Raw genomic sequence first — 25,588 nt, forward strand, 5'->3', positions numbered from 1 at the left:
TTGTATTTTATTAAAAAATACTCAGTATCATCAAAATTTTGTTAAGCTAGAAAAAGCTTTAATCCTATAGAAGAGATAATTTGTCATGAAAGAATCTGACAATTTTTCCCCTAAATTTTTGCAAATAAGTAACTCCTCAGCTCCAGATACCATCATGAGCAGCCACCGTGAATCACAGCGGCCTCTCTAAAGGAGAGAGGAGAAATTTGTGCACTGGGTGGGGAACTCTTGTCACAGCCTTATTTCCAGTGGTTATACTAGAAGTTTAAGAGTGACTTTTCAGCAAACACAAGCAGAACAAATGCTAATTCCTTTGCAAGCTAAAACAGAAATACACTCAATCCACTTCCTGGTATTGACACAGTACATTGTTCTAAATGCATCCATTGAAAATAGAATATAATAGCTTTGCCAAAGGAAAACAGTTAAGAAATAGTTATACGTGGATCATGGTAGGAGTTTTTTGTTTTAATTTGTTTGTCTACCACTCCTTGATAGCTAGACAAGCTTCTTGAAAAATATTTTTCCCCGTGTGATATGCACACACTTCCATCTTTGCAACAACTGAATCTCCAGGTCTTGGGTTTTTTCTCCTGATAGCACAAAGCAAGCATTGACATTTATAAATACAACTGTTGACTCTAAAAGGTCTGACAGCAAAGGTGGCAGAAAAGCAAACAGTCTGCCCACCCACTGGGGACCCTCGAGTCAAGGACTAAGTTACAGTAACTTAATTACAGGAAACTCCTTTCTCAGTCCTCTGCTCCTGTGCGCTGCATGGCTTAACTAGAGTAGATGGAGCAGAGGAGCAGGGGCAGGGAGGGGCACTGCTAGGTTAAAGCAACACTGGCTTTTTCAAAGCTTCCAGATAATCACTTACTTGCCAACACTTTGCTCAACCCAACTTGACCCTGATGAACACAAGACGTTAATTGTTAGAAATTTGTAACAACAAATACACTTTCCTTTCTTTTAACCAAAGACTGTAAGAATATTTCTTTGGAGGGGGAGGGGAAAAACAACAAACAAAAAAAACCCCAGCACACACCACAAAACACTCCCGCAGTAATAAGATGATATGATTTCTGGAAATAATTGCAAAAGTTCACATAAATGTTTACACACATAAGGAGCATTGCTATTTTAATCATGAGAAATGAAACACCCACTTCTCAATCCTGACTCAGTCATACCAGAGAAATATTTCTACATACCAGATAGCTGTAGAAATGCTAAGTAAATAGAGATGTATATGATCAAAGACTAACTATGGAAGTTTATCTTGTAAATCCATGATACAGCAGCCACTGGCATATATATCTGACCATTTTTTTTCAGTAAACATTATCATAATATTTTTTAATGCATTTATTACAATAAACCAACACAAACTCTCATTAACTTCCAGCACTCATGGTTTTGTATTATTAGAATGTTTTATCTATAGTAGAGCATTTTCATCAAGACATAAAAGCAGGTCTCTTAAGTGAAGAGACTCATTATTATTCATTAGCTCGCCTTTTTTTTAACATCTAAAAATTAGTTCTTAAAGAGCAATTAAAAACAAACCATCCAGATGAAACCAAGTTTTGCTTTTGTAAACATTGCATTTGTTAAAGCACACAGGATCACACAGAATATTCTGAGTTGGAAGGGACCCACAAGTATCACCAAGTCCAGCTCTTATGTGAATGGCCCACACAGGGATCAGAGCTGACCTTGGCATTATCAGCATCCTGCTCTAACCAACTGAGCAAGGATATTTTATACAGACTCTGGAATAACGTCATGAGCTCTTATCACAACAAAATACAATGATAACTGCAATTTGAAAATGAAGATTCAGAATAATCTCACCATTTTAGGTAGCTATATTTTATTGTGGGTTCTTGCTTCAAGTGCTTCTAGCCTACGTGTTTATTCATAAGAATGACACAAAACATGTGAATCAGAAAGAGCTCAGTCTTTATAAGACTAGCAGTAATTGCTTCTCATCTTGTGTTGAGAGTTCTCCCAGTAACATGTTAAGCTTTACAGTAAATTTTAATAGGCCTTCGGCAGTCAAGCATAATTTAATACCCTTTACATGAAGAGAAATGCCTTTCTTTACTATTATTGATGCACTTCCCGAAACTACTATTGCAGCAAGTTCCTCCATGCCTTTCAAACGCCAAAACTGAGGTTCAAAATCCATGAAAATATTTAAAACTAAATTTTGAGATGTTGGTCTTGAGGCATAGAATAAACAAAGCTTTAGTCAAACTAAACCAGACATTTTAATTTATACAGCCCTTGTGTGAGGACAGAAATGATCTAGAAAGCAAGGATATACAAGAGCTACTATAGTTTTGACCAATACTGTCAGAAACACCTCACAATCTTCACATGAAATAGCAAATTTTTATAAAATATTTTAATGACACATCCAGCAGTGACTGTGGGGAACGAATCAAATGAGCAGGTTGCAAATGAAGGTTCCAAACCTTCAGATGTGGGAATTTAAAATCAACAGACCTTGAGAGGAAACAAAATGGTCTGACCAAGCATTTCAAGATTCCACTGATTTAGTGAAAATCACACAGACAAGTCCTCCTTGCATCAATCAACCCACACCTTAAATATCAGCTTTGGTTCTCTCAGACTCAAGTATCCCATACAAAAAAGCTGGCTTCAGTTAACAAGAACTCTTTAGCAAATGGGACAAAACATCTTCTCCAATGCTGAAATCCTAGCAGTGCACTGGTCCTTCCCCATTATTCTATACTTTACTACTATCATGGATGATGAGCTAGGGAGGGATGGAGAGGTTACTCAAAGACAAGGGAAAATTTCCTGCTATCTAAATAAACATGCAGATATAATACTAATTCAGCTCTCCCCTAAATTTAAGGCCAGCAATTCTACAGAGAATCCCAATGCTGCCTTTTTTTGTTGTTGTTTTCCTTTTTCTTTTCTTTTTTTTTTTTTTTTTTCTCCCCAATAATCAAAAAAATGGAAGAAATCTACTAACCTTCACTTCTGGGCACAGGCTCTGTAGCACCTGGTGTTTTATCTGGCATCTCTGCAGACACAGACTTAGTAAAACCTAATGGACACAAAGCAAAGAAAGAGTCCTCCATCAAAACCAGCATATTTCAGTAAGGCACTCCCCTGCTCCACTGCCCCTGTGAAGGATGGGTTTTCAGCTTTCATCACCTCTGTGTTTGCATGTAAGAAGTGTAAACAGACAAAACTCTCTCAGGATTAACTGTAATACCATTCAGTTGGATATACTACCAGGTAGGCAGGCACAAAAGCACCCTCTCATACCTGAAAGCACTAATTACAACTGGTGAACTTCTGTCTTTGATTTCATACATTTTTCCACCTCAGTTAATTTCTGGTGAGAGGTCTATGAACTGGGACAGCAGAGCTGCTTCCACTCAGGTGCAGCTGAAATTAATCACGGAGTGACCATCTGGAGGGTCACATCAGCCTGCATCAAACAGAAAATACCACTAACTTAAAGCTTTACTACACTGTAGAGCACCAGTAATTCCTTCAGCACAGCAGTGGGCAGAGAAGAAAAGGCTTCTCAGGAAGGCAGTGAACACGTCTCCTCTTACAGCAGCCTTATGTACCCTCTGTGGTACTGGCCAATGGTCAACATGTGGCCACCACACGCTGGCTTTTGTACCCTCCCTTCTAGCGCCTTTGAATAGTTTCCCATCACCAGCAACGCTGACACTCCATTTTACATAGTGAAAGCCTCCAGATGAGATAGAATGCACCAAGACAACACAAATCAGAACAAGGATGATTCTCTGTCTGAAGGAGTTTTTGTGCCAAGTGGGACAGGGACTTCACCTCAGCTGGCAATTCACACAGCTCAGTGCTGTGTGTACAGCGCTGTTCTGTGGGCACAGCACCGCAAGTATTCACAGCCCAGCCTTAATTCCTAATGAAGGAAATCATCTACTTTCTAACAACACTGAGGCAAAGAAATGATTTGGCATGCAGTTTTCAAGACAGCCATCAGACCCAGAGTTATGGGAGACCTCCCTGGATAACCCTGCAGCAGGGTTTATTTGAGACTGAACTCAAATAAATGGCCCTTTTTTCCTTCTTAAATTACTTTACTTTGCTTTCAAATCCATATAGCTTGTTTTGAATCCTATCCTCAGACATAAAATGAAAATATTTCTGCCCTAGTGTCCAATAAAGAGCTTAGGTTTACGTTACAACCAAACTGCACAAAATTTGTAGGATTTCTTAAGCTGTTTAAGTGATAAAATAACATTTCAGGTTTGTTATCCACGGGAAGTATATTTGTCATACTTAATTCCCAAATATGTAAAATACTTAGAAACATTAGACACATGGGGGGCTGCAATCCACTAGCACATCTTAGGGTAGAAATTAATTTCTATTTAGCTGATGGAAATTCTAACACATATGATTTTTCTAGATCAGCCAAAATCCACCATGTCTTACTCAGGAATTACTTTGTCCTTAACATAGGTGTGTCATCCACACAACAATACATATACTGAAGACTGAGCTAGCTAAATATCTTCTCTAACTCCCCCAAATTAACAGCTGTAATGCTTACTCACCTGAAGGTCTGGGTTTATGAGCTCATAAACCACAGCTGGACAGTGCCACTGACTGAAGAAACAAGTGTGCCCACAACAGAGGTTTAAACAACTATAAACACCTAGAGGTCTCCAAACTCCTTTAAACTCTGCTGTAAAACAGAATCCACTCTCCAGAAGACAATTAAAAAATAAATTTTTTCTTCAAACAGATTACTCAAATTTAATTATCTATGCTTATCATCACTAAGCAGTTCTAATTCTAATTCTTGGCAACTAACTAATTCTAAAACTTGGCAAGCCCACGTCTAACCCTCTGCATTCAATGATGCACTACATATTCTCTGAACATTGCACAAGTTTATAAATCAAATTCCAGTTATCCAGTGATTTACTAGTAAAGTTGATAGGAACCAGTTAATCACACAATGTATTTGAAACAAGAAATTTAATCAACAAATACTCTATTTATTTTCTGTGATTAATTTTAAAATACAAAAAATGTTTTATCTAAATTTTACATTTTAAATAAATCATTTCAGAACACTTATTCTGGAAACAATATGTTTAAAATGGAAAAAAAAAAATAAAAACATATTTGTTTTCTGGTTTTGGTTGATTGGAGTTGCATAGACTTGAAATAAATATGCCAAGTAAACTTCACCATGAAAATACTCAGAGTCACTCACTGACATGTTAATGACCAAAAAAAAAAAAAAAAAATTAAATCAGTAGTCTCAGAAATAATTTTGGGATCCTTTACTGGCATTTTGTAGAGGCGCTAAATACAGGCAAGAAAAAAGTCTGTATAAGTCAATTTTTTTCTTGTCTAAAGTATGCCAGCCTTTTCTACTTGGCCCTCGACAGAAGTGATAGCCTTGCTTTTCTGTTACCAAAACTCAAATCCAGAAAGCAATTTTACTGCACGTAAGACACGCTCCAACAGTCATTTATCCAAATTTAATGGAGTTCCTGTGCTCATCCCTTGCTATGGAGCATGACCTATCATTCCCAATACAAAACCAAGTGGGATTCAAATGGGTGCTGAATGACCTTGTCATTTTTAATAATGGAATAGTAACTTGAAAGCTGGATCATTCAATTACTGCACACAAACCAAGGTATTTATTGAACAGGTTCAGACCTGCCACAGCTACAACAACTCTGTTTCAAGAGCTCATCTGGATAACCCATGGCAATTTCAAAAACCATGGTCCCACTAATGGTTTTCTACAGACTTACCAGTTTAGCAGCTCTGCATTACAAAATGTGATAGCAAGGGTGGCTTAACATAGTTACAACAGGTTAAAGAAAGTCAGTCTCCGTATGTATAAGTGCATCTTTAGAACAATGTTTAGAAACTCTCAGGCCTCCAAGATCCCCGAGTCCAGCTGTTACACTAACACTGTCCATTGTCCACCCTTAAACCATGTCCCTAAGTGCCACATCTACGGGTCTTTTAAGTATCTCCACGGATGGTGTTTCCACCTCTTCCCTGGCCAGCCTGTTTCAATGCTTGAAAAACCCTTCCCATGAAGAATTTTTTTCCCAAATATTCTTGTCACTGTTTGTAATGGTTTTCAGTAATGAAACAGTCTGAAATTTGTTGCTGCTTTTTTTGAAGCTTACAGGAGATTAGTTGTACCAGAATGGTACAACCACATGCAAACACAGTCTTCAACACTTTTCCAATTCACTGTCAATTGAAAACATTACATCATTACATCTAAAAACTGAGGTCCGTAATGTGATATAGAATAGTATTTTATGACTTCTTTAAAAAGTGCACAGATCTATATATTTTAAAAAATATCTTTCCCCCTTTCTGTCTCATCAATGCAAACCAGTTCAATGCTACTGCTAGAAATTGCAGAATATACTAAAAAACTTAAAAAAAAAAAAGTGCTGTTGTTTTCTGTAACACACCAAATTTTGAATTATTCAAAAACCAGAAGTCAATGTTAAGCATTCCCTTATTTATAAAGTTCCTCCTTTTAATCTAGGAATGAAATCTCTGACAAAAACTATTCATCAGGTAAGGAAACTAAATCTCTCTCTGCAGCAAGGCCAAGCTGGACTCATATAAAATCCAGTAAAAAAGCAGCATTTTGGGTACAAGCTTGCTAGTAAATGTAAAAGGAAATAATGCTTCCCCATTTTCTATACATATAATTTCCACTTATTCAAACAATCTTACTAGTAGTAATATCCCAAAGTTTTTAAGCACCTTATAAAACATTCCAGGTAGACCCTTCCAAATACTCTTGCAATGTAATTATTGAAATAGTTTTAATTGTCTCTGAATATCAGGCTCAGCTCTTCTAGTAGTCCATGAGGTACCTTGTATTTTTGAATTCATCAGCCAAAACTGCAACCTACTGCTTAGAGCACTCTTTTACAAAAATCCAAGTAAGAGAACTTGAAATACATATGCATTGATAATTTATGAATAAACACAGCTATACTGTTTACATTTCTCAGTTCAGCAAAACTCTTTTACAGCAACCAAAACGAGTCAGATGTATGACCACGCATTTTCACGGGCCATAATCAGCTAGGGCCACCCAAACAGGCATACTGGGAGGTCCTGGTTCAAGAAATTTTTTGTTCCTTCCAGTAGATTGATTTGCCTTTAAAATCCTGAGCTGCTGAAAACTGCAAATCAGCTTTAGCATTATGAAAAGCATAAGATCCTTTAAAAACAGCATCTAAACCAATAGTGTGTTGTAGGTGAATTAGTAGAGCATTCAAATTTATAGCACATGGGTGGCTAAAAATACTTTTAAAAAAGCATGCTCACAAAAAATATAGATTATTTGTGTTTCACAAATATATTCCTTGTTTCTTTAATCAACTGCCCTTTGCAAAAAAACCCAAACAAACAATTAAAAAAAAAAAATCAGTAAGGGTTTCCAACTATTCAAAATCACTGTTAATCGAAGTATCAGGATTTTCACTTTTAAAGTTTCATGGACAAATTTTCATTGGAGAGAAGACTTCTGTTCCACTTTTGTTCTTTCAGCAATTTATTGCTATATTCTCAAAAAAAGCATTAAGGCACTTGAAAGAGACTATTGTTCATCACAGGAGTGTTTGCAGATGTAACTATGGAGCCCAACTATTTATGTTGAGTAATGATTGTCACTAACCAAAATCTAATCTGAACCTCCCCCTTTGTGTCAAACCCCTGGCCCCTAGTCTACATCTGTTCCAAATAGATGAAAGTGATCGTATTTAAGGAAGTTGCTTGGATTTCTTCAAAAACTTGTCAAATACAATCACTTTTCAATGGCAGACACTGTACTTCTCCCCCATCTTCCATAGGCACAATCAGCATTAATGTACGAGTCTGCTGTGATCACTCCATTCACAATCAAGATACATGTTCTCTTACAATACTTTATTACGATTTTAAATGCAGTCCTTTACAGATGAAACAGTCAGCTCTTTATACACACATCAATACGTGTAAAACAACTGAAGTCCTGAAATTCTACATTACATACTGTGCTGTTAGCAGAAAAGCTATCTGGTTTATTTTTAAACAGTATCTAGATGAGTTTTTCCTGCTGGGAAAAAAAAAAAAAAAAAAAAAAAAAAAAAAAAAAAAAAAACCCAAAAAAGCAAACAAACAAAAAAAAAAAAAAAAAACCAAAAAAAACCTACAACAACAACAAAAGGTGCAAGAGGGATAGAAATAAAATAGATATTAGTAGATTTCTTGACATGAAATGTTTTACAAACAAATAAAGACAATGGGATGCCCAAAGACAGCCAGCACAGATAGTCGCCCTTCCTGATTGAATGGTATTGGATGCTGCATTTCTGAATGCAAAACAACTCACAGAAGCCCAAAACCAGCACTCACATTCTCAGGTTTCAGGATGAACTCCAAACTCCAAGGATGGCTACGGTAAACTTCATACTCACATCAGTACAGTCAGACTTTGACATGATTGTTAAACACTGCATATTATCTTTTTTAGAGAATAAGGACATCTGTCCCTGATCTAGTTTTTGGCATTTGTTTGCCTAAAAAATCCCCTCTGGAGCAGATGCATTGCTGCTCTGAACCCCAGGAGGATATCTTTGATCCCAGGTCACATAAACCATTAAAAACAAGTTTATATGCTAACACTAACACAACTCTTTCACATGAACCAAGAAGTGACACTGAAGGAAACCCTAAATAACACTGACCTAAGGGATAGCAGTTATGAGGACATAAACCAAGCCCTCATTTCTGCTCCTATTCACCACCACCCCTCAGCCTTCCTAAGTAATACGGCAGTACCTGTTTAAGATTGAAGTGTTATTTCAAGTTCATAGTTATTCCTTCAAAATTGCACAGAATTCTAATGGTTCCTCTCATTCCCTTTCAGCAGCACTCTGGATGTGGGTGAGAGTTACAGCTTCCCTTCTACAACAATGTCCCACAAAAATCTTCCAGCCTTTTACCCCATGCACACCAATACATAGCAAAATGTTCCAGCTTTGAGAGGTTTTACTGGAGCACAGAGTTTGGATTTTGGGTTTGTGGGTTGTTTTTTTTTGTTGTTTTGGGGGGGGTGTTTGTTTGTTTGTTTGTTTTGGGGGGGTGGTGTGGGGTTTTTTTTGTTTGGTCGGTTTTTTGTTTGTTTGGTTTTGTGGGGTTTTTTGTTTGTTTGTTTTTGGTTTGTGGTTGGTTTTTTTTTGTTGGTTTTTTTTTGGGGGGGGGGGGTTGGGGTTTTTTTTGTTTGTTGGTTTGGTTTTTGGGTTTTTTTGGTAAGATGCTACACATTTTGCTGATATTCCCAAACCAGGTCATCCTTTCAGTTTCTTTTCCACAGAAAGGCAGCAACTGTGATACTTAAATGCAGCAGGAGGTGAGCTGATCCAAATAAGACCCTCTGATCTATATCGGCAAGAAGGACCAAAACCCCGTTTACACATTTGCCCACTGATGAAAGTCACAGTAACATCACTCTCTCTCCTGGCCACTTCAAAACGTATTTAATCTACAGCATCCTCTGCCTAGTTTCTGGAGTTAATCATCCATACTGCAACTCCAGTCCAAAACACTTAACTTTTTGCCAGCAGGCAAAGACCAAATCACAGGATCCCTTTGTCACTCTCACTCTGGTTTACTGTAATTCACCATGTTTGAACGTGAAAAACATCATAAATGTTCTAATGTAAGGAATGAGCAGCCTGGCTCCTCTGTGGTTTAACTGCTAAGCGTATGTCTTCTCTCTCCTCCCATCTCTCCAATAGTTCTGAATCCACTCCCAGTGCTATTCCAAGGTTTTGGTCATGGTTTTCTAAACCCACTAAAAGATCAAGTTCAGCGGCTAATCACCACGTTTCAGCCTGCAAGGCAAGACAGCATATTTTTTACAAAGTAACACCGGATATCAGCACTAGAAGGGAACGTGACAATATTTTCTCCTTCAAACTTTGTCTAGAACTTCTTGAAAAGATGAGCCACATTCAAAGTTTGGTCCGTCTCCAACCACACTGCAAGGCTCCTCACTTAAAACAGCATATACTGCTTCTAGGCCAAGTGAAACAAAGAGGAAAACTCCCCACAGGGTCTTGTGGGAGGAGGAAGAAGGATCAAAACCTTGACTGACACTCCCCAAATACGCTTGTGAAGCATATGCTCAAAGCCTAAGTAGAAAGACATCCGCTTTAATTTGTGAAATGCATGTTATTTCCAGTACGTATGTATTAACTCTGTAATGATCACAGTAGTTTCTCAGCTCAGCAGAAGCGCTGTCTTTCAAACTCAAGTCATCTCAGCGCAGCTTGTAGGAAATTCCTTAGTATAATTAACCATCGCTATTTCTCTTTCTGTAAAAACGAGCCATTAACGAGTATTTTTGAAAGTATTTTTTAAACGTGTTCTCTTCTGTACAAGCAGCTTTGCTCAAGACGACGAGCAGCCACGCTGGGCTACAGAAAGGCGGCGGAGAACAAGGCGGCTCCTCCCCGTGCGGCGCTGGGAAGCCGCGGCAGCGCTTTCCCGGGACGCGGCCCCTGCGAGCGGCGGGCACCGCTTCCAGCTGAGCTCCCGCAGGTGGCACTCGCTGCTCCGCGGGAAGACGAAACTCAGCAGAACCCCTCTCTCCCTCCCTGTCAGCGAGTCAGGCGAGGGCTAAAAATCCTTCCGAATTGTCGTGATTATCACTCGAATCTGGATTTGGGGCTGGGTATAAGCCCTTATACCACCTTTTGTTTATTCCAAAACTCCCTACAGCCATAATGAACAGAATTATTTTGCAAGGCACAGGGCATTTTTCAAATTATATATACACATATTGCTTCTCTCATGCCTTTGTACAGTGCAGTTAACCTCAGCAGCTCTTCCAGGTCTTCCTTAAAGTTAAAAAACCCCAAACGAACAAAGGAAAAAAAATAAAAATCCATCAAAAGATCATGCTTCACTTACATATGGAAGGTCTGTCACTTCAGACACTTCCTTTTGAATCTAAGCTTGAGAAAACAGACAGACTTAGGCGAAGTGGCTCAGCACAGGACATGCCTGACGTACACCGATGAAAACCAAGGAAAGGCAGGATAAGCAGGTCAGTCCCGAGATATCTAGGGACCTAGAGGCAAGTCTCAGCACAGACCATTGCGAGTACAGCAGTAGCAAGTCATAGCTGCCAAGAACAGCTATCGTTATCACAAAATGCTGTTGTCATCTACTCAAAGAACAAGCATACAGTGAAGCACACAATGTATTCTAAGCAAAGCATTTTCTGAGCAAATTAAGAGCCCCATGTAATGCATTACATGTAGTTACTCTGCAAAAACCAGCCAACAGCATAGTTTTCTTTACTGACACTTAGAGATAAAATCTTTTAACTGAGCTTTCCTTACATTGTTTTCTGATTTCATTTTTTAGATGATACTACTTCTACTGTTAAGTTCTAATTAGGGCCACACAAAGAAAAATGAATGTGAAACAAACCTATTTAAAAATAAACCAAATGCCACAACATAGACAAGAACACACAGTTCAACATCTTTATTACAAGAACTTATTTCCAGCACCATTAATTTGTAACTCTTCAGTAATGCATATACCAAGTGCAGAAATAGCATAAAAAGCACTATGCACATATACCAGCTACAGCACTAAGGAGACTACAGGATTTTAGGGTCCTCACATTGTGATAATAGTCAAACCCATGGCCAGAACCCTGAAAGTTGCCAGAAAAGAATACCTGACTTTCCCCTCAACAGACTGTCTGGCACTGTCAGAATTTACACAGTCATCTTACCATGTCACCCTAAATACAGTCTCTGAATGTTGGGTTTACAGCTGCACTTCTGCCTTGCTCACCATTCACCCTTCCAACTGCATGCTCCAGGTAACTGCTCAGACTTTGTGGGAAAAAATAAGTTTAAAGTATTTTTTTTTTAATCTATGTTAGGTATTTTGACTGCTCACTAGCATCCCCTCTTCTTGCATCTTTCTCAAGAGAAATACAACTACCAATGCATTAGGTCTTGTGTTTTGTTGAAGAAAGTCCACATGAGGGCCAATAAGTTGATCAGAGGGATGGAGCACCCCTCCTAGGAGGAAAGGCTGAGACAATTGGGGTCATTCAGCCTGGAGAAGAGAAGGCTTCAGGGTGACTTGACTGTCACCTTCCAGTACGTGAAGGGAACTTATTCCCTTCAGAGAAAGCTGGAGAGGCTTTTTTCTATAAGAGCATGTAGGACAAGAGAGAATGACTTCAAACTGAAAGGGAATAGGTTTAAATGAATATATTACTGTGGGTGGTGAGGCACTGGAAGGAGTGGCTCTGAAAAGTGGCGAAGTGTTTAAGTCTGGAAGTGTTTAAGCCAGGTTAGACAGAGCTCAGAGCAACCGGCTCTTGTGGAAGATGTCTCTGCCCATGGCAGGGAGGTTGGAATTAGATGATCTTTAAGATCTCTTCCAACCAAAGCAATTCTATGATTTCATTCTAGTGAGCTGCAGAGCTAAAACCTCACTACTGGGCCAAAAGTTCTGGCTTAATAAATGAAGAAAAAAGAAAAATCAAAAATATTCCAGAGCTGGATGTGAACCTGTCAAACTTCTTCAACAGCAGAGATTGCTTTATAGTGCACATGGTTAAGAAAAGGAAGCTGAAGAGGAAAGAATTTCAGCATTGTTTATCGCAGAATTACTCAAATTCCTTCCAAAGCTCTGAACTTTGCTACAATTAAGAGAGATGCTGATTTGGCTAACAAACAATCAGAGAGATGCATAGAGTCCCTCTTTAGTCTTTTTCACATTCTGTCCCTCTTTAGTCCTTTTCATATACAACCTCTGGTGCTCAGCAACTACAGTTTTAAGATTTCTGGTTAAAGACAAGGACTACTTCTGCTGTTCCACTCTGCTCACAGTTATTAAAAAACTCAAACGAGCAAATGAGCAATAACCCAGCTAGCATCCTAACAGTCAACTTTTATTCCCATTTCTCTCTTATACAAGATAAAACAAGCAAAACAAACAAACAAAAAACTCTCCAGACTTGCATCTGGCATATATAGTAAAGAGCCCTTGGTATCTGCTTTACAGGCTGTAAGCCTTGTCCAAATTGATGGTTGTTTTTTGTTGTTGTTTTTGGGGTTTTTTTAATTATTATTATTTTTAATTTTTTTTAATTAGAGAGGTTGTGTAGCACTTAAAAGGACATTTATCTTTTTACTTGAGGCCTGTGCTTGGGGTATCACTAAACATCATCTCGGAAAAGACCACTGATGGTTAAATGCGTCATTTCACCATAGGCTCAAGTAGTGGAATAAAATCAAAAATAGGCTGTGAGGAAGCAAAGCTGTTGTTGGAGCCCAAGGAATCCAATTACAGCAAACAAGTCAAATAACAGTGAAAATAAACTATAATATGCAAAGACTTAAATTAATTTGAAACCAGTCCTATGTGCTGAATAAATGTTACAGTGATGGATAACGTACCAATGAATTCCAATACGTCAAAAGAATTGGATCTAACGATGGTAGAAATAATCTTACGATGTCTGCAGGCATTTCACCCTCTGACACTTCCTTTTTGTATTTTTCATTTCTGTTCCAGGAAATTTCTTGACACCCAGCTAAAGTTCACTAACTTTGTCACACTTACTGGTCGGAAGAAAAGGAAACAACCTTGCCATCCGCTTAGAAAGGACATCAGGCTGTGTCTATTACGCAGAGTAACTTCTCTTGAAATCACAGGACTATGATAATAATGAAGGTTTTCCTGGGGCTTGTTTCATTTTAATTTAAAACTTTATAGCCCTCTTACAGAGAAATCCTTTATATTTAAGGTCAGTAAAAATCTGCTATCTATGGGAAGAATGAAATTTTTATGTGTTTTAACTCTGTGTAGGACCAAAGTCAAGGCACTGAGATAGGGTATGACATCTTCCTCAACTCACATAACCAGTATGCAATGTAAACCCTGAAAACTTGACAGAGATAAGGTGCATCCAAAAGCAAATACTCCAAGAGTACAGAACAGCCCAATACTTTTCAAGAGTATGAAGACAAAAAAGTGCTATTCAAGATCAGTTGTTTCAGGGGTATTTCTTCTCTGCACTTAAACACGTTTCTGAAACCTCCCCCCACGAAAAAAAAAGCCAAAAACACAAACCAAAAAACAGCAAACCATAAAATGCTGCTCTGCACCAAATTAAAATCACAAATCTATTCTCTCATTTTTTTAAAGCAGTGCTGTTTTTCTTCCAATTTGGCTAACAGCTGAGAAATTAGTATGCATCAGCTCCCATTAAGCTGCTACGCCTCTTCTGTAAATTAATTGTAATATGTTTGGATTCACTGCGTATTTCAAAGAAATAACTTCAGACCTCATTGAAGAAGACCACAGAACTTTCAGAATAAGGTCATACTGATGAAAGACAAAAATATCAGCACTGTCCAGAAAGTTCATTTACTTTCTTAAATTTTTTTTCTAAACCATGTTAATTCCAAGTAAAGAAGAGAGAATGATACTTTCCCCTTCAACTGTAAACTCTTTTGGAAAGTTAAAGTGGGGCAGGTTGGGGGGGAGATACAAAGGAATGCTTGGTTTGGCATTGCTGACAAGGGCATGAAGGGGAAGCCTACTTAAAACCAGAATAATAGAGAATTATTGCTTTATATGTGGATCTTTCATTAGTTTTGTCTCCATGACACACAGCGATACCGTTACATTTATAAGGAAAGACTCAAACACAGATTCACCATGAGGAGAATGGGCTCCTACAAAGCCCAGCTGTGTCTTTCTTCCGACTGCAATTGCCTGAGTACAGCATTAGTGCTGAAATGAGAGGTTTAGATGCAGACTTTATAATCATTAGGCAAGTAATACTCAGTTGGCTTTTCCAGAAATTGTCATTTGAGCGGCTAGCCAAAGTATAGCCATGCATAACAAAGCTACTTATGCATGCCCTCTGAAACACGTTTGTCATGGGTTTTTTTTACCCACAGCCACGAGAAAAAGTTCATCTAACTTTCTGACTGCAGTGAAGTTTCATTAATGAAAATTTTGGGGTTTTGTTTTCATCACAGAGTATGCAGCATTAGGAACAACACAAAGAATCACATAAAAGAGTCAACAGTTAAAGCTTTCTGAGCCCCGACATATTCCAGGCTCCAAACACCACCAAACCTGGCAGCCCCCCAGCCCTGGCTCAGACAGCTGACTGTAGGACCCATTCACATTCCTCCAGTTTTTCTTTCTCCCTACTTTGGGAATACATACATCTATATATTTATATACACACTGTGCACACATGTTAAAAAAGAGGAAGTTAGTAACAGACAAGCTAACAGCATTGTGTACGTTCTCTTGCAATTTACCATATGAATGGCCTCCTAACTCAGATTGGGACATTTCCTGTAAAAACACTCCACTATTTATCAAGCCACTCCAGAGTGCAACTGTTGAAGCGTGGCTTGAAATCAACATGCTTTCTAGAGCCAAAGTTTGCAGTTATCTACAGAACACTCTAACTAGCTGGGATGGAGAAGCCAGAGCCCTCTTGCTGTATATTAGCTTTAAAACTGTGTGTCCCCAGTTCAGAGTTCTGTAACTGCAGGCATAGCCCAAGTGGCTTTTGTGGCATTGAACTGCATATGCAGAGCAGAGAAACTACTGTTTCAAATTACATTCATGCTTAATCTCTGACAGAGGACATGCATGTACAGTCATTACATATATTCATTATAAAGAATAAGGAACATTAGATGAAATAGGACTAGAAATGGGAAGGAAATTATTTAATTCACCCACGATCGGCACAAGTATAGGGTCTAGGAGACTAAAACTAGTAAAAGGGAAACCACACATGGTAATAATCTTTAACCTGCCAGAATTTCCAAAGGAATTTGAATGACCATTTTGACAGAAGCAGGTGACAAGCTGTTGAATAAACATTTCTTTTGGGTTAAACTGCTGTATTCTCTAGACATGGGAGCTCCTTCTATATAAATATATAAAGCTTCTTATCCCCACTATTCTTTCTCTGAAGAGCCAAATTTCTTAGTAGACATCGAATCGCCAAATGCACACTGTCACTGGCCCCTGACCAAAATACTACTTCCATTCAGGAAAAAAAACACATGGGAAAAAAACCACCATGACTTATGAGTATTTTAGTTGGAAAGGTGATTTCCTTCAGCTGAATGTTTTTCTCCTTCCTACATCAGTCTAAGAGACATGGTTTGATCAACCAGTTGTTTTAAAGTAATTCTCAACAACTATATGGAGTCTCAGCTATTGTGCACTTTGATATTTCATTCACCTTCTCAGAAAAGAAAATAAATAACTTAGACTTATCTTTCAAACACAGAAAAAGAGAAATACCTATTTTGTGCTAAAATAACATAAAATCCAGCTGCAGCAATACCACTGACAACTCCAGAAGAACCTATTTTTAAGAAAACTGCTTTATATTTCATTGGTCATTTGATCTAGTACTGGAAACTAACAAAAATAGGGACAGGCTGTGAGGAATCTCTAAATAGGCTTGATTAAAGTAAATATTCAAAGGGATATTACTGAAGTCAGTACCAAGAGCTTCAGCCAGTTTCCAAAGCCCTTTGAATTCTCAGAGCTAAGCCCGGTGAATTCAGATGAAAGTTCCTTTTCTTCCACTTTTAAGGGAAGAAATAACTTATGTGAACTTTCTGCAAAACACCGTTCTGAGTTTAGTAATTGGGGAACAAACCTAAAGCACTGCCAAGACACATAACTTACCATTTATAAACCTTAATGTTTCACTCAAATACGAAGTACTGATCTACCGAAACAACACGGAGGTATTCCAATAATGCTGTTTCAAGTTATGTAATACCATTCTTTAGTACATAAAAATCCCAGCTCCTCCATTCTTGCTGCCTAGCCCACATTTTGTCCTCTGAGGAACACAGGCACACAGAGCGCATACTAACAACACCAGGGTCCCACTGAACTCAGCAAGAGGCACAGCAGAGGGAGGAAACCACCTGGCCCTGCCTCACTCTGAGACTATGCCAGCCTATTCAGTGGGGCTACAGGAAAAAAAGAAAAAGTCCCTGTTGTATTTCAAACACCCATAAAGAACTATGTATGCAGGCACCACAAAAAGCAGGGAACCACTCTATCTGATCAGCAAATGAGTTTCTATAGCCCTCTGAGCCTCACTGCATTTAGGCAAGAGGAGTAGGCGGAAGGAGCATTTGCTCCCCTGAAATTCAACAGTTACTCAATCTCCTTCCCATCCTGTTCCCACAGCCCGTGCAGTATTCCTGGAGATACCACCGAGCTACTATCACATTTTCCCCAATGATCACCACTATGTGTCCACCCACCAGGGGGTATCAATTTAACAAGTGCCAAGTCAGTTCTAAACTCTTCTCTTTTCTCTTTCCCAGTTCCAAACTCCTCCATTTCTCTCTACAAAACAAACAATCCAGAAATTCACCTCAAAATAAACAAGAGCAATTATGTAGAGCAAACTTACCCAAGCAAGGGACTAAAAAAGCCTACAGAGAAATGCTGACCGAGAAGATGTCCTCACAGAAATAAAAAGTGACCCTTGGTTTTCCCCACAGTGAAAACACTCATGGGATTTCTGGACCAACCTGGAGATTCTCTGATGCTGAATAAATGCTGAGATCGCATTGCAGGTTTCATCATCAGGAAAAACAAAGGCTATTCTTAAATTAATGCATTAGTTGTGCCCAAAAAATGCTCCTGGGTGCAAAAGCAAGCTGGGACAGAGTAACACATCTGTGGTAATGAATAATCCTAGTCTCCAAACAGGGTGCATAAAAGCCATCTCTCAAGAGTGATGGCCGACCTGCACTAGGGACTGAGTCACACCTGGAAACTGCCCATGGAGAAGGCCATCATTTCCCAACATCCCATCACTGACATTCTTCTTCCAGGCCTGGGAACACTCCTGGACCCATCTGAATTTTACACAGGTATAACCCTACAGCACTCCTCTCTCAGACCACTTGTGCTCATAAATCTTTGCTGACACATAGTTTTGAACAACTTTTTCTTAATTTAGTCTTTTTACATACTTCAAAGATATAAGAACTCTGAATGGAGACAGTGACAGAAAAACACACACTGGCATAAAAAGCAGAACAGGAAGAGAATAAAGAAAAAATACAACCACACTCTCTGCAGAGGAGCAAGTATAATTACATGCAATTGAACTACTCTTCCCTTTTGCATATGCCACTGGCAGTGGCAGTGTTTGCTTCTTCTACCTTTCAGTCCTGACCTTTAAAACAGACCAAATACAATCTTTCAAAAAGGTGCACCATTTTCTGTCTCTATACCTCCAGAAATCTTTCCCAGCAACTTTCAGCTCCTGTGTGTCCAACAAATGGTGGATGCCTCCTTCTATTGTGTTAGAGCAAGACATTTTTCCACGAGGAGAGTTCAGAGGCAGTCACCCAGCTCTCCTGCAGCAAGAAATGTCCTCTTTTGGCTGTTCCATACACAAGTTTTAAGTCTGGGCATTCCTATAATATTACCAGGCTAATGCCAGCATGAAATGTAAAGCAGATCCTTAATGGAAGGGATTTTTTTGTGGTTTGGGGTCTTTGGGTTTTCTTTTTAAATCCAACTTTAAGCAAAAACTATTAAAGTTTGGGAAGATGCTACAATGAATCGTAGTTATAAAACAAAGGCCGAACTTTTAAAAAACTGTTTATTCATTTTAGCATCTACCCCAATTTTCAGAAAACAGGAACCCAGAATACTTAATAAAAACAACTATAGTGAATGTTAAGGCAACTACCAAACTTCAAAATGACCTGTTGTTTTTGACAGTTTTGAGTTTTTACACCTAAATGAAAGAAAGTTTGATCTATTTTAAAACATGTGGTACTTCTTTCAAATTGTTCTTAGTAACAAACAAGAATTAAAACAAAACAAAAAATGAAACAAGCAAAAAAAAAACCAAAAAACCAACCAACCAACCAACAAAAACAAAAACAAACAAACAAAAAAAAAACCAAACCAAACCAAAACAACCCAAAAACACAACCAAACAAAAAAAAAAACCCCAACCAAAACTACAAAACTGAAGAATGAGGTTTAAACTATGTAAAGTCTGACGGGTTGAATTAACATAACTTTTATGGTACGTCTAGATTTATTTTGTCTTTTTCCAAAATTAACTATAAGCAAAATTTACACAGAAACTCAACTATTTGATTAATTAATTAGTTAGTTATAGAAGTTACTAAAGCAGATTACCTGTAAATACCAGCCTCAAATCTCTGAAGCTGAAGATCCAGCATATTTCTCTAAGGAAGTAAGAGAACTCCACTTTTCAGATAAGTAATTAGAAAAACATATTTTTCTTTTACCAATTCAAGCAGGTATTAAAAATGAAATAGGCAATAAAGTCCATTTCAACCACATACATGTTCTGTGGGGTTTTTTTTCAGTTTTGCTCTTTTTTCCACTCTGCAAGAAGTAAATCAAAGATCTACTTTAACTGATGCATCTGAGTGCTTACTTAGCAAGATGAAAAGAAGATACCAAATAAAAAAAAAATATTTTCAACTTTTTAGCTGCAATAAAGGAAAAGAAATCTACTAGGAAGAACACTGGAATGCTCTACAGATTCAGAGCCTGAAGAAGATGGCACATGGGCCCACCAGTGCCTGATTATTGGGTAGTGTTTTACATTCCACTTTTTCTCTGGGATGCTGGTGCCTCCCCAAAGAAGGCTGCACTCCACCTACTCCCAAGTGTGAGCCTGCGATTACAGACTGCAGGGAAAACCTTATACGCAAACTAACATTTCATATACGGTATGATATACACTTCAAAAATATTCCATCCAATCATATAACACCATGGACACTGTACTCTTCAAGATACCTACCATGGTTTTTGGGAGTAGAGGTTTGCAATCCTAGATTAACATATAAGAATCATCAAGGAAAATTTATTTGTTTACTTTTACTAATAAAGATCAATGGCAGGAAGCATGATACTATAGAGATATTAAGATATTTGTATGATGCCTACTTATAAATAGATGTGTGTTTACATTATGCTTTCCACATACACAGAAAGAAGCATGCATTTTTTTCTACCAGTACTGCCAGTTCATTTTAAGGAAAACCCCAGCTATTAATCTCATTTCCAGCAAGCACACAAAGGCTTACGTCACTCATCTTGAAGACTAATATCCAAGAAAGCAAGGGAGGAAATTATTTGTGCAGGGGAATTTCAAGCCTCCCTCATTTATACAGTTATCTACCCTACAGAATTTACTCAAGCATCTTTATGTCTCATAAAGGTATGGGTATGACAAAATATGATCTGACAATCTTAAGACATGTACACCACTCTCACTGCTGAAAGGCTGTTAAAGAGCTTGATAAAAATTAATGTTTCAGGCAGCTGAACTACATCTTGGGAAGCAATTTAGGTACATGGAATAAGCAGCAACAGGGACGAAGAGCTGGGGACTCATAGTTTATCACATGTGCACTGTTGCCCCACAGGAGATGAAGCACAACAGCACTTGTGTGAGGCTGCTCCAGACCCCACAGTAAAAAGCATTTGGGTTTTTTGCCTCTCATCTCTCCTGGCCAGTGGGGGAATCAAATCAAGCTGTTCTCAGGAATGAAGAATAACAGTCAGCTTCAACCCCTGGAAGACAGTCCTCTCACTAACGCAAAAAATATCTAAATGTTATAGTTTCATCCATCATTTGTTTCCTCTTTCTATGCTTAGTAATAATACAGATATTAAGATTTGCCCAAGCATGTTACCACAGGCGTCACTCTGTCCCTTAAAGCCTGCAGGACATCAACAACCCAGCAGATGGTCATTACTCCAAATTCCCAACCCTCCATCATCATTAATTCAGGAGCAAACTCATTTCAATGGGCTAGCCCAAATTCATAAAGAACTCATTGTCCTGACCAAATTAATAGCTTTACATCTTGCATTACCAGATGTGCTTCAGAGACACAGTAACATTTTATATTATAATGTGCTGTTTACAGTCCATTTCAATGTCATTTCTCATAAATATTGCAGTACAAGGCAAACGTACAACTATGAACCTATTCCCAAAATAAACACAAAAATCCGTATTTTTGGTTTAAAGCCTAGACACATTTGGCACAAGCGTTGCTCAATTATCCTGCAACCCATTTGATCAAAAGCTGTCTACTCTGATAGCACACTCTTTTGAAAGGCTTTATTTCACCCTGAAGATTAATAAACCCTCAACACTAGCACATCCAGTAAAGAGACAGGCACTCACTGTGCCTATTACATAAGCAATACAGTTTAGACGAATCATAATACTAACAGCAACAACAAATGGGACAAATCAAATTTATAAGAATTTGGAGTAGGTCTTAACTTCACTGATAAGTCACCAGCAGATTTTGATACATGTCAAATGGGGAATGAAAAGGAACAGAGGGAATCATTTGTCATAACAGAGTCATGTCACAACTGCCAGTTGTCAGCAAGTTTGCATTAAAACAATGGAAGACTCTTCCACAGGAACAATTTGCAAAAATGAACATCAGTAGACTAGAATCAACTAGGAAGCTATCTTTCTAATTTAATGGAAAAATAAAAAGTAGAATTTTGAAAATAGCCATGGTCCTTGTAAGAAAGAGATAGAGATTACTGAAGATTCAAATAAAAAGTACAGTTAAAAACAGAGACAGAACTTTCCAGAGAGATAGTATTCACTCCAGTTTTAAGTTACATTGTTATTTTTCCATGGAACTGAAACAGGTTTTCTTACAGTCCTGTATCTGAAAAACTTCTCTTGCTGATAGTTTTGTTGGAAACTGCTTTTGTAATGTTCTGTGTTCAATAAATTGTTGTTTCCCAACAAAATATTTTTGGCTGAAAAATTCCTAACTGGCTTGACTTGTAAAATCATTTCTTGAGTGTAACATTTCATTACGTCCAATGCCTTTCCTTAGTTAAAAGGCTGCATTGTGTATGTTAAAAGATAACTACTCACTCTCATACTGGCACAAAACAAGCAATATTTGTGTTTAAACCTGTGATGCATGGAGGACATTTTTCCTAAGAATTCTATTTCTACTTAGAAGAAACAAATAAAACAACTATGATATTAAGGTCTGTTCTAGTCTGTCTTGAAAACAGGATCAGAATCTACGTCTCCAATAAGCCTTAACCTCTATTTGATCACAGTCAAAACATACTGCTATTTTTACTAAGCAACTTTACACTTTTAAATTGTGTAGTGAACAGATACAATCCAGGTAGATTTACCCTGAAAGTACAGTTACAGCCACAGCTGAAGGAAAGGAGTGAGGGCTGAAATGTTTGTGTTTTGACAAACATAATTCTGTGAGGGGACAAGGGAGCAAGGAAGAAAAATAAATATTTTCTTATAAAAAGGAAAACAAAGAAAAATGAAAGTCATAGTTATGGCTTTTATCAAATTTCATATTGGTATCATTTTTAATATAATACAAATTCATGAATCAAGTACATAGGATCATTTAATGTACTGCACTTCTGTAACTGAAGCTAAATATGCAAAGGTTGGAGCTTTTTTTCATGTGTTAAATATTTTTTTCAAATTCCTACATAACATAACTAATAAAAATATTTACTTTTACAAAGGGTCAAGTGGACAGCACATAATTCTCCCATAAGGAAACCAGATGTTCAGTTTCTTCAAAGTGATGTTTGTGCTGATAAAAGCAGTAGCTAATCTTTCTTTTAGAGGTTGAAGGTCTTGTTGAAGTTTCTTTTACTGAAGAGCTATATATCAAGCTTTAATGAATATCTGCCTCAAATGGAAGAAGTTTGGTTGTTTTTTTTTAAATTTTTAATAGGATTTTGGCTTGTGTGTATAGCCATCAATGCATATGTACTCAAAGAGCTGTCTCTGAAAATTTTGTAAAACAATTTATAGTCATGCTCTAAATCATGTATTGCAACTTAAACTCATGATAAAAGAAGTCACATCTGCTCCCAAAGCTGACTCCATAATAAAAACATCTTAGCAAACTCCTATATAGTAATTTGAATATAAATATTCAAGTGTTTCTCACAAGTAACTCAAGTGGTGTAGCATAATCTATCAATGTAGTGCTTAGAACTGTAAAAAGCTCAAATTAACAATATGCTATGTTTCTTAATAATGCACTCTTTATAAAGCTAAATATAATAAGAGATCCATAAAATAGAATTTACAAAAACTTGAACAAATAAATTTTGAATGATTCTGTGTGGTTTTCCTCTATTACTCGGCTTTTGCCATGACTAATCTTAGCTACACCATAATGCTTGCCAAAAGATGCAAGATAATTCTGAAATCTATGGGGACAGGCTAAATGTTTAAAAGGCTTCAGAGGCATGAACAGGGTCTCTGTATCTCACTCAGAAAACAAAAGGATTACTCAGTTGCCTAAATTACTCTTAGGTAAGTCTTCGGGGAAAAAGCCCCAGTTTTATCACAGGCGTGGTATTTACCACCTGTTTTACTGGGTTGCCACCTGGTGTCCAGCTGCCTGGAAAGGCAAGAAAGAAATCCCATCCAACTTAAATTTAAATTTAAATTTGGGGTTATGTCACCTGCTTTTTCATCTTCTGAATTTTCTTCTGATCAAGGAATGACTAAAGATTAACCTGGAACATTAACTGCAGCATGATTCACTTATGGTATCACGAATTTTGTGTTCAGCCATGTTGGTGTGCACCTACAGCACAGAATGCTCTTGCTCACTTTTCCCATCTGTGCCAGATGTATCTGTTATTTGAAAAACCCCTTTAGCTCAAGGAAGGCTGTAAGCTTCCAACTAAACAGCATCCTATGGATAGAAAGTTGTATGTCTCAACATCCCCTTTGTTAAAGGATCTTCTCTTAACAGGACAGGGACAGAGCAGCTCTCTGAATTGCAAGTGACAAGAAAGGGCTGAAAAATAACCCCAATTTTATCCCAGACGCATCAAAAACCCCCAAGGAAGTGGGCAGCAGTACCCAGTCCATGGACTTTAGTTAACCAGCTGCATCCAAGCCCAACATAACCCCTCTTAATTTAAGTACCAATGTGTTCAGTCTGTGCAAAAGCAGAGTACTGGCACCTTACTTACAAGAAATGGCGTAATTAAACAGAATGAAAGAAAAGGAAGGAACAAAGAACAACTAAATAAGTGGTGAGGATTGAGACTTGCAGAGCTCTTTCTATTAATGTTTTTTCAAGCACTTTGCAGGGCAAGAGAGAACAAAATGGTCAAGACACACTCAGGGTTTGCATAGAGTGCATGCCATTTTCACATCTTTATAATACAAGAGTTAAAAAGAAAAAGTTCTGGAAAAATTATGGCTGGTGTGATGGAAGGGACAAGCTGTGGTACACTCTGCTACCACATCCTACTTCACCTAGCTGCTTTACTGGCCTTCCTCAATCATCTCTCCAGACATTTGTCTTCCCCAGCATCGTCCCATTCCTCCCTCAGGCCAGACATTTACCAATTGTTCACCATTCATTTGTGCCCAGAACTTCTTTCCCTGTCACCTGTAAATCCAAGTAAGGAGCTCCATACGTGATCAACCTCCTCTCTGGGAGAGCAAGAGCACGCTACAAAGCTCTCCAGTTTGTTCCTCAGCACTTCTGAGAGCTATGTTGTCACACATCCAGCATGAGCTGGACAATGGTATCACAGACTGAGCAATGGCATCCTAGAAATTGTAGTGAAAGCTGTGTGAATGTTTCAGCTTTTGGGCCCTTGCTATGAATGCTATCTTACTTCTCCCCTTCCCCAAAGGACGCCATTTCCAGCTTTATTTTGGAGTATCAAACCTACAATGCAGTCAACTATGAAGACAGGACTCAAATGCAACCAATACATAGCACATCCCTGAAGATTTTGTAAAATCTGTATCCTCCCTATTAACTAGTCCTGAACAGGACAAAAAACCAACCTAAATTAAAAAAAAAAAAAAAAAAAAAAAAAAGTCATAGACTTCAAGACAGTTTCACTGCTGTACAGGATGCTCAGCAGAAAACAACAGATGTGCTACAATCACTACTGCCCATTCATTTCCTTTCTGCCAGAAAGAAAGCAGCAGTCATCAATTAAGAACCTATCTGCAGGACACAAAAGGAAGTACACACTTCTCCTTGGCCATTGGACCGCAACAATAGGAGATGGCAGCGGGAAAGGACGGACCGCTCTGAGCAAGTGTGGCAGGGGGGAAGCGCATAGGCATGAGTGAGCTTCTTCCTTTGGATTTTTAAAAAATAATTATAAGAATTTTTGTTCAACACTTTAATAGAAAAATGTTTAAAAAATAAATTGCCTCATCTACAAATTGTACAAAATCCTCAGTATATTATTTCTGAAGGTTTTCAGACAATACATTTACCCCTTTTCAGAGCAGAAAATCCCAAACGTGGGAACTGACAAGAGAATTAAGCAGCCTCTATCCGGTAAAACTGTTTTATCAATTAACAAAGCCTTTCCTGAAACAGTTATCACAATTTTTATAAAAACATTAGTC

At 38.0% G+C, this 25,588-nt stretch overlaps 1 protein-coding gene across 4 annotated transcripts in view; it reads right to left on the reverse strand.

Annotated features, from left to right (window-relative positions):
• PLEKHG1 (pleckstrin homology and RhoGEF domain containing G1) overlaps nt 1–25,588 on the reverse strand; it is a 186,572-nt gene that overhangs the window by 86,242 nt on the left and 74,742 nt on the right. For 3 of the 4 annotated variants that reach the window (XM_040059293.2, XM_058419833.1, XM_040059294.2), the window contains one exon: nt 3,011–3,085. The exons of the other annotated variant lie outside the window; for it this stretch is intronic. In XM_040059293.2, coding sequence (XP_039915227.1) covers nt 3,011–3,059 — 49 coding nt within the window. In that variant the 5' untranslated portion in view covers nt 3,060–3,085. The remainder of the gene's footprint in view (nt 1–3,010; nt 3,086–25,588) is intronic. 4 annotated transcript variants of the gene reach the window in all.

This window comes from Hirundo rustica, chromosome 3 (assembly GCF_015227805.2).
Source record: "Hirundo rustica isolate bHirRus1 chromosome 3, bHirRus1.pri.v3, whole genome shotgun sequence".
Taxonomy (NCBI): domain Eukaryota; kingdom Metazoa; phylum Chordata; class Aves; order Passeriformes; family Hirundinidae; genus Hirundo; species Hirundo rustica.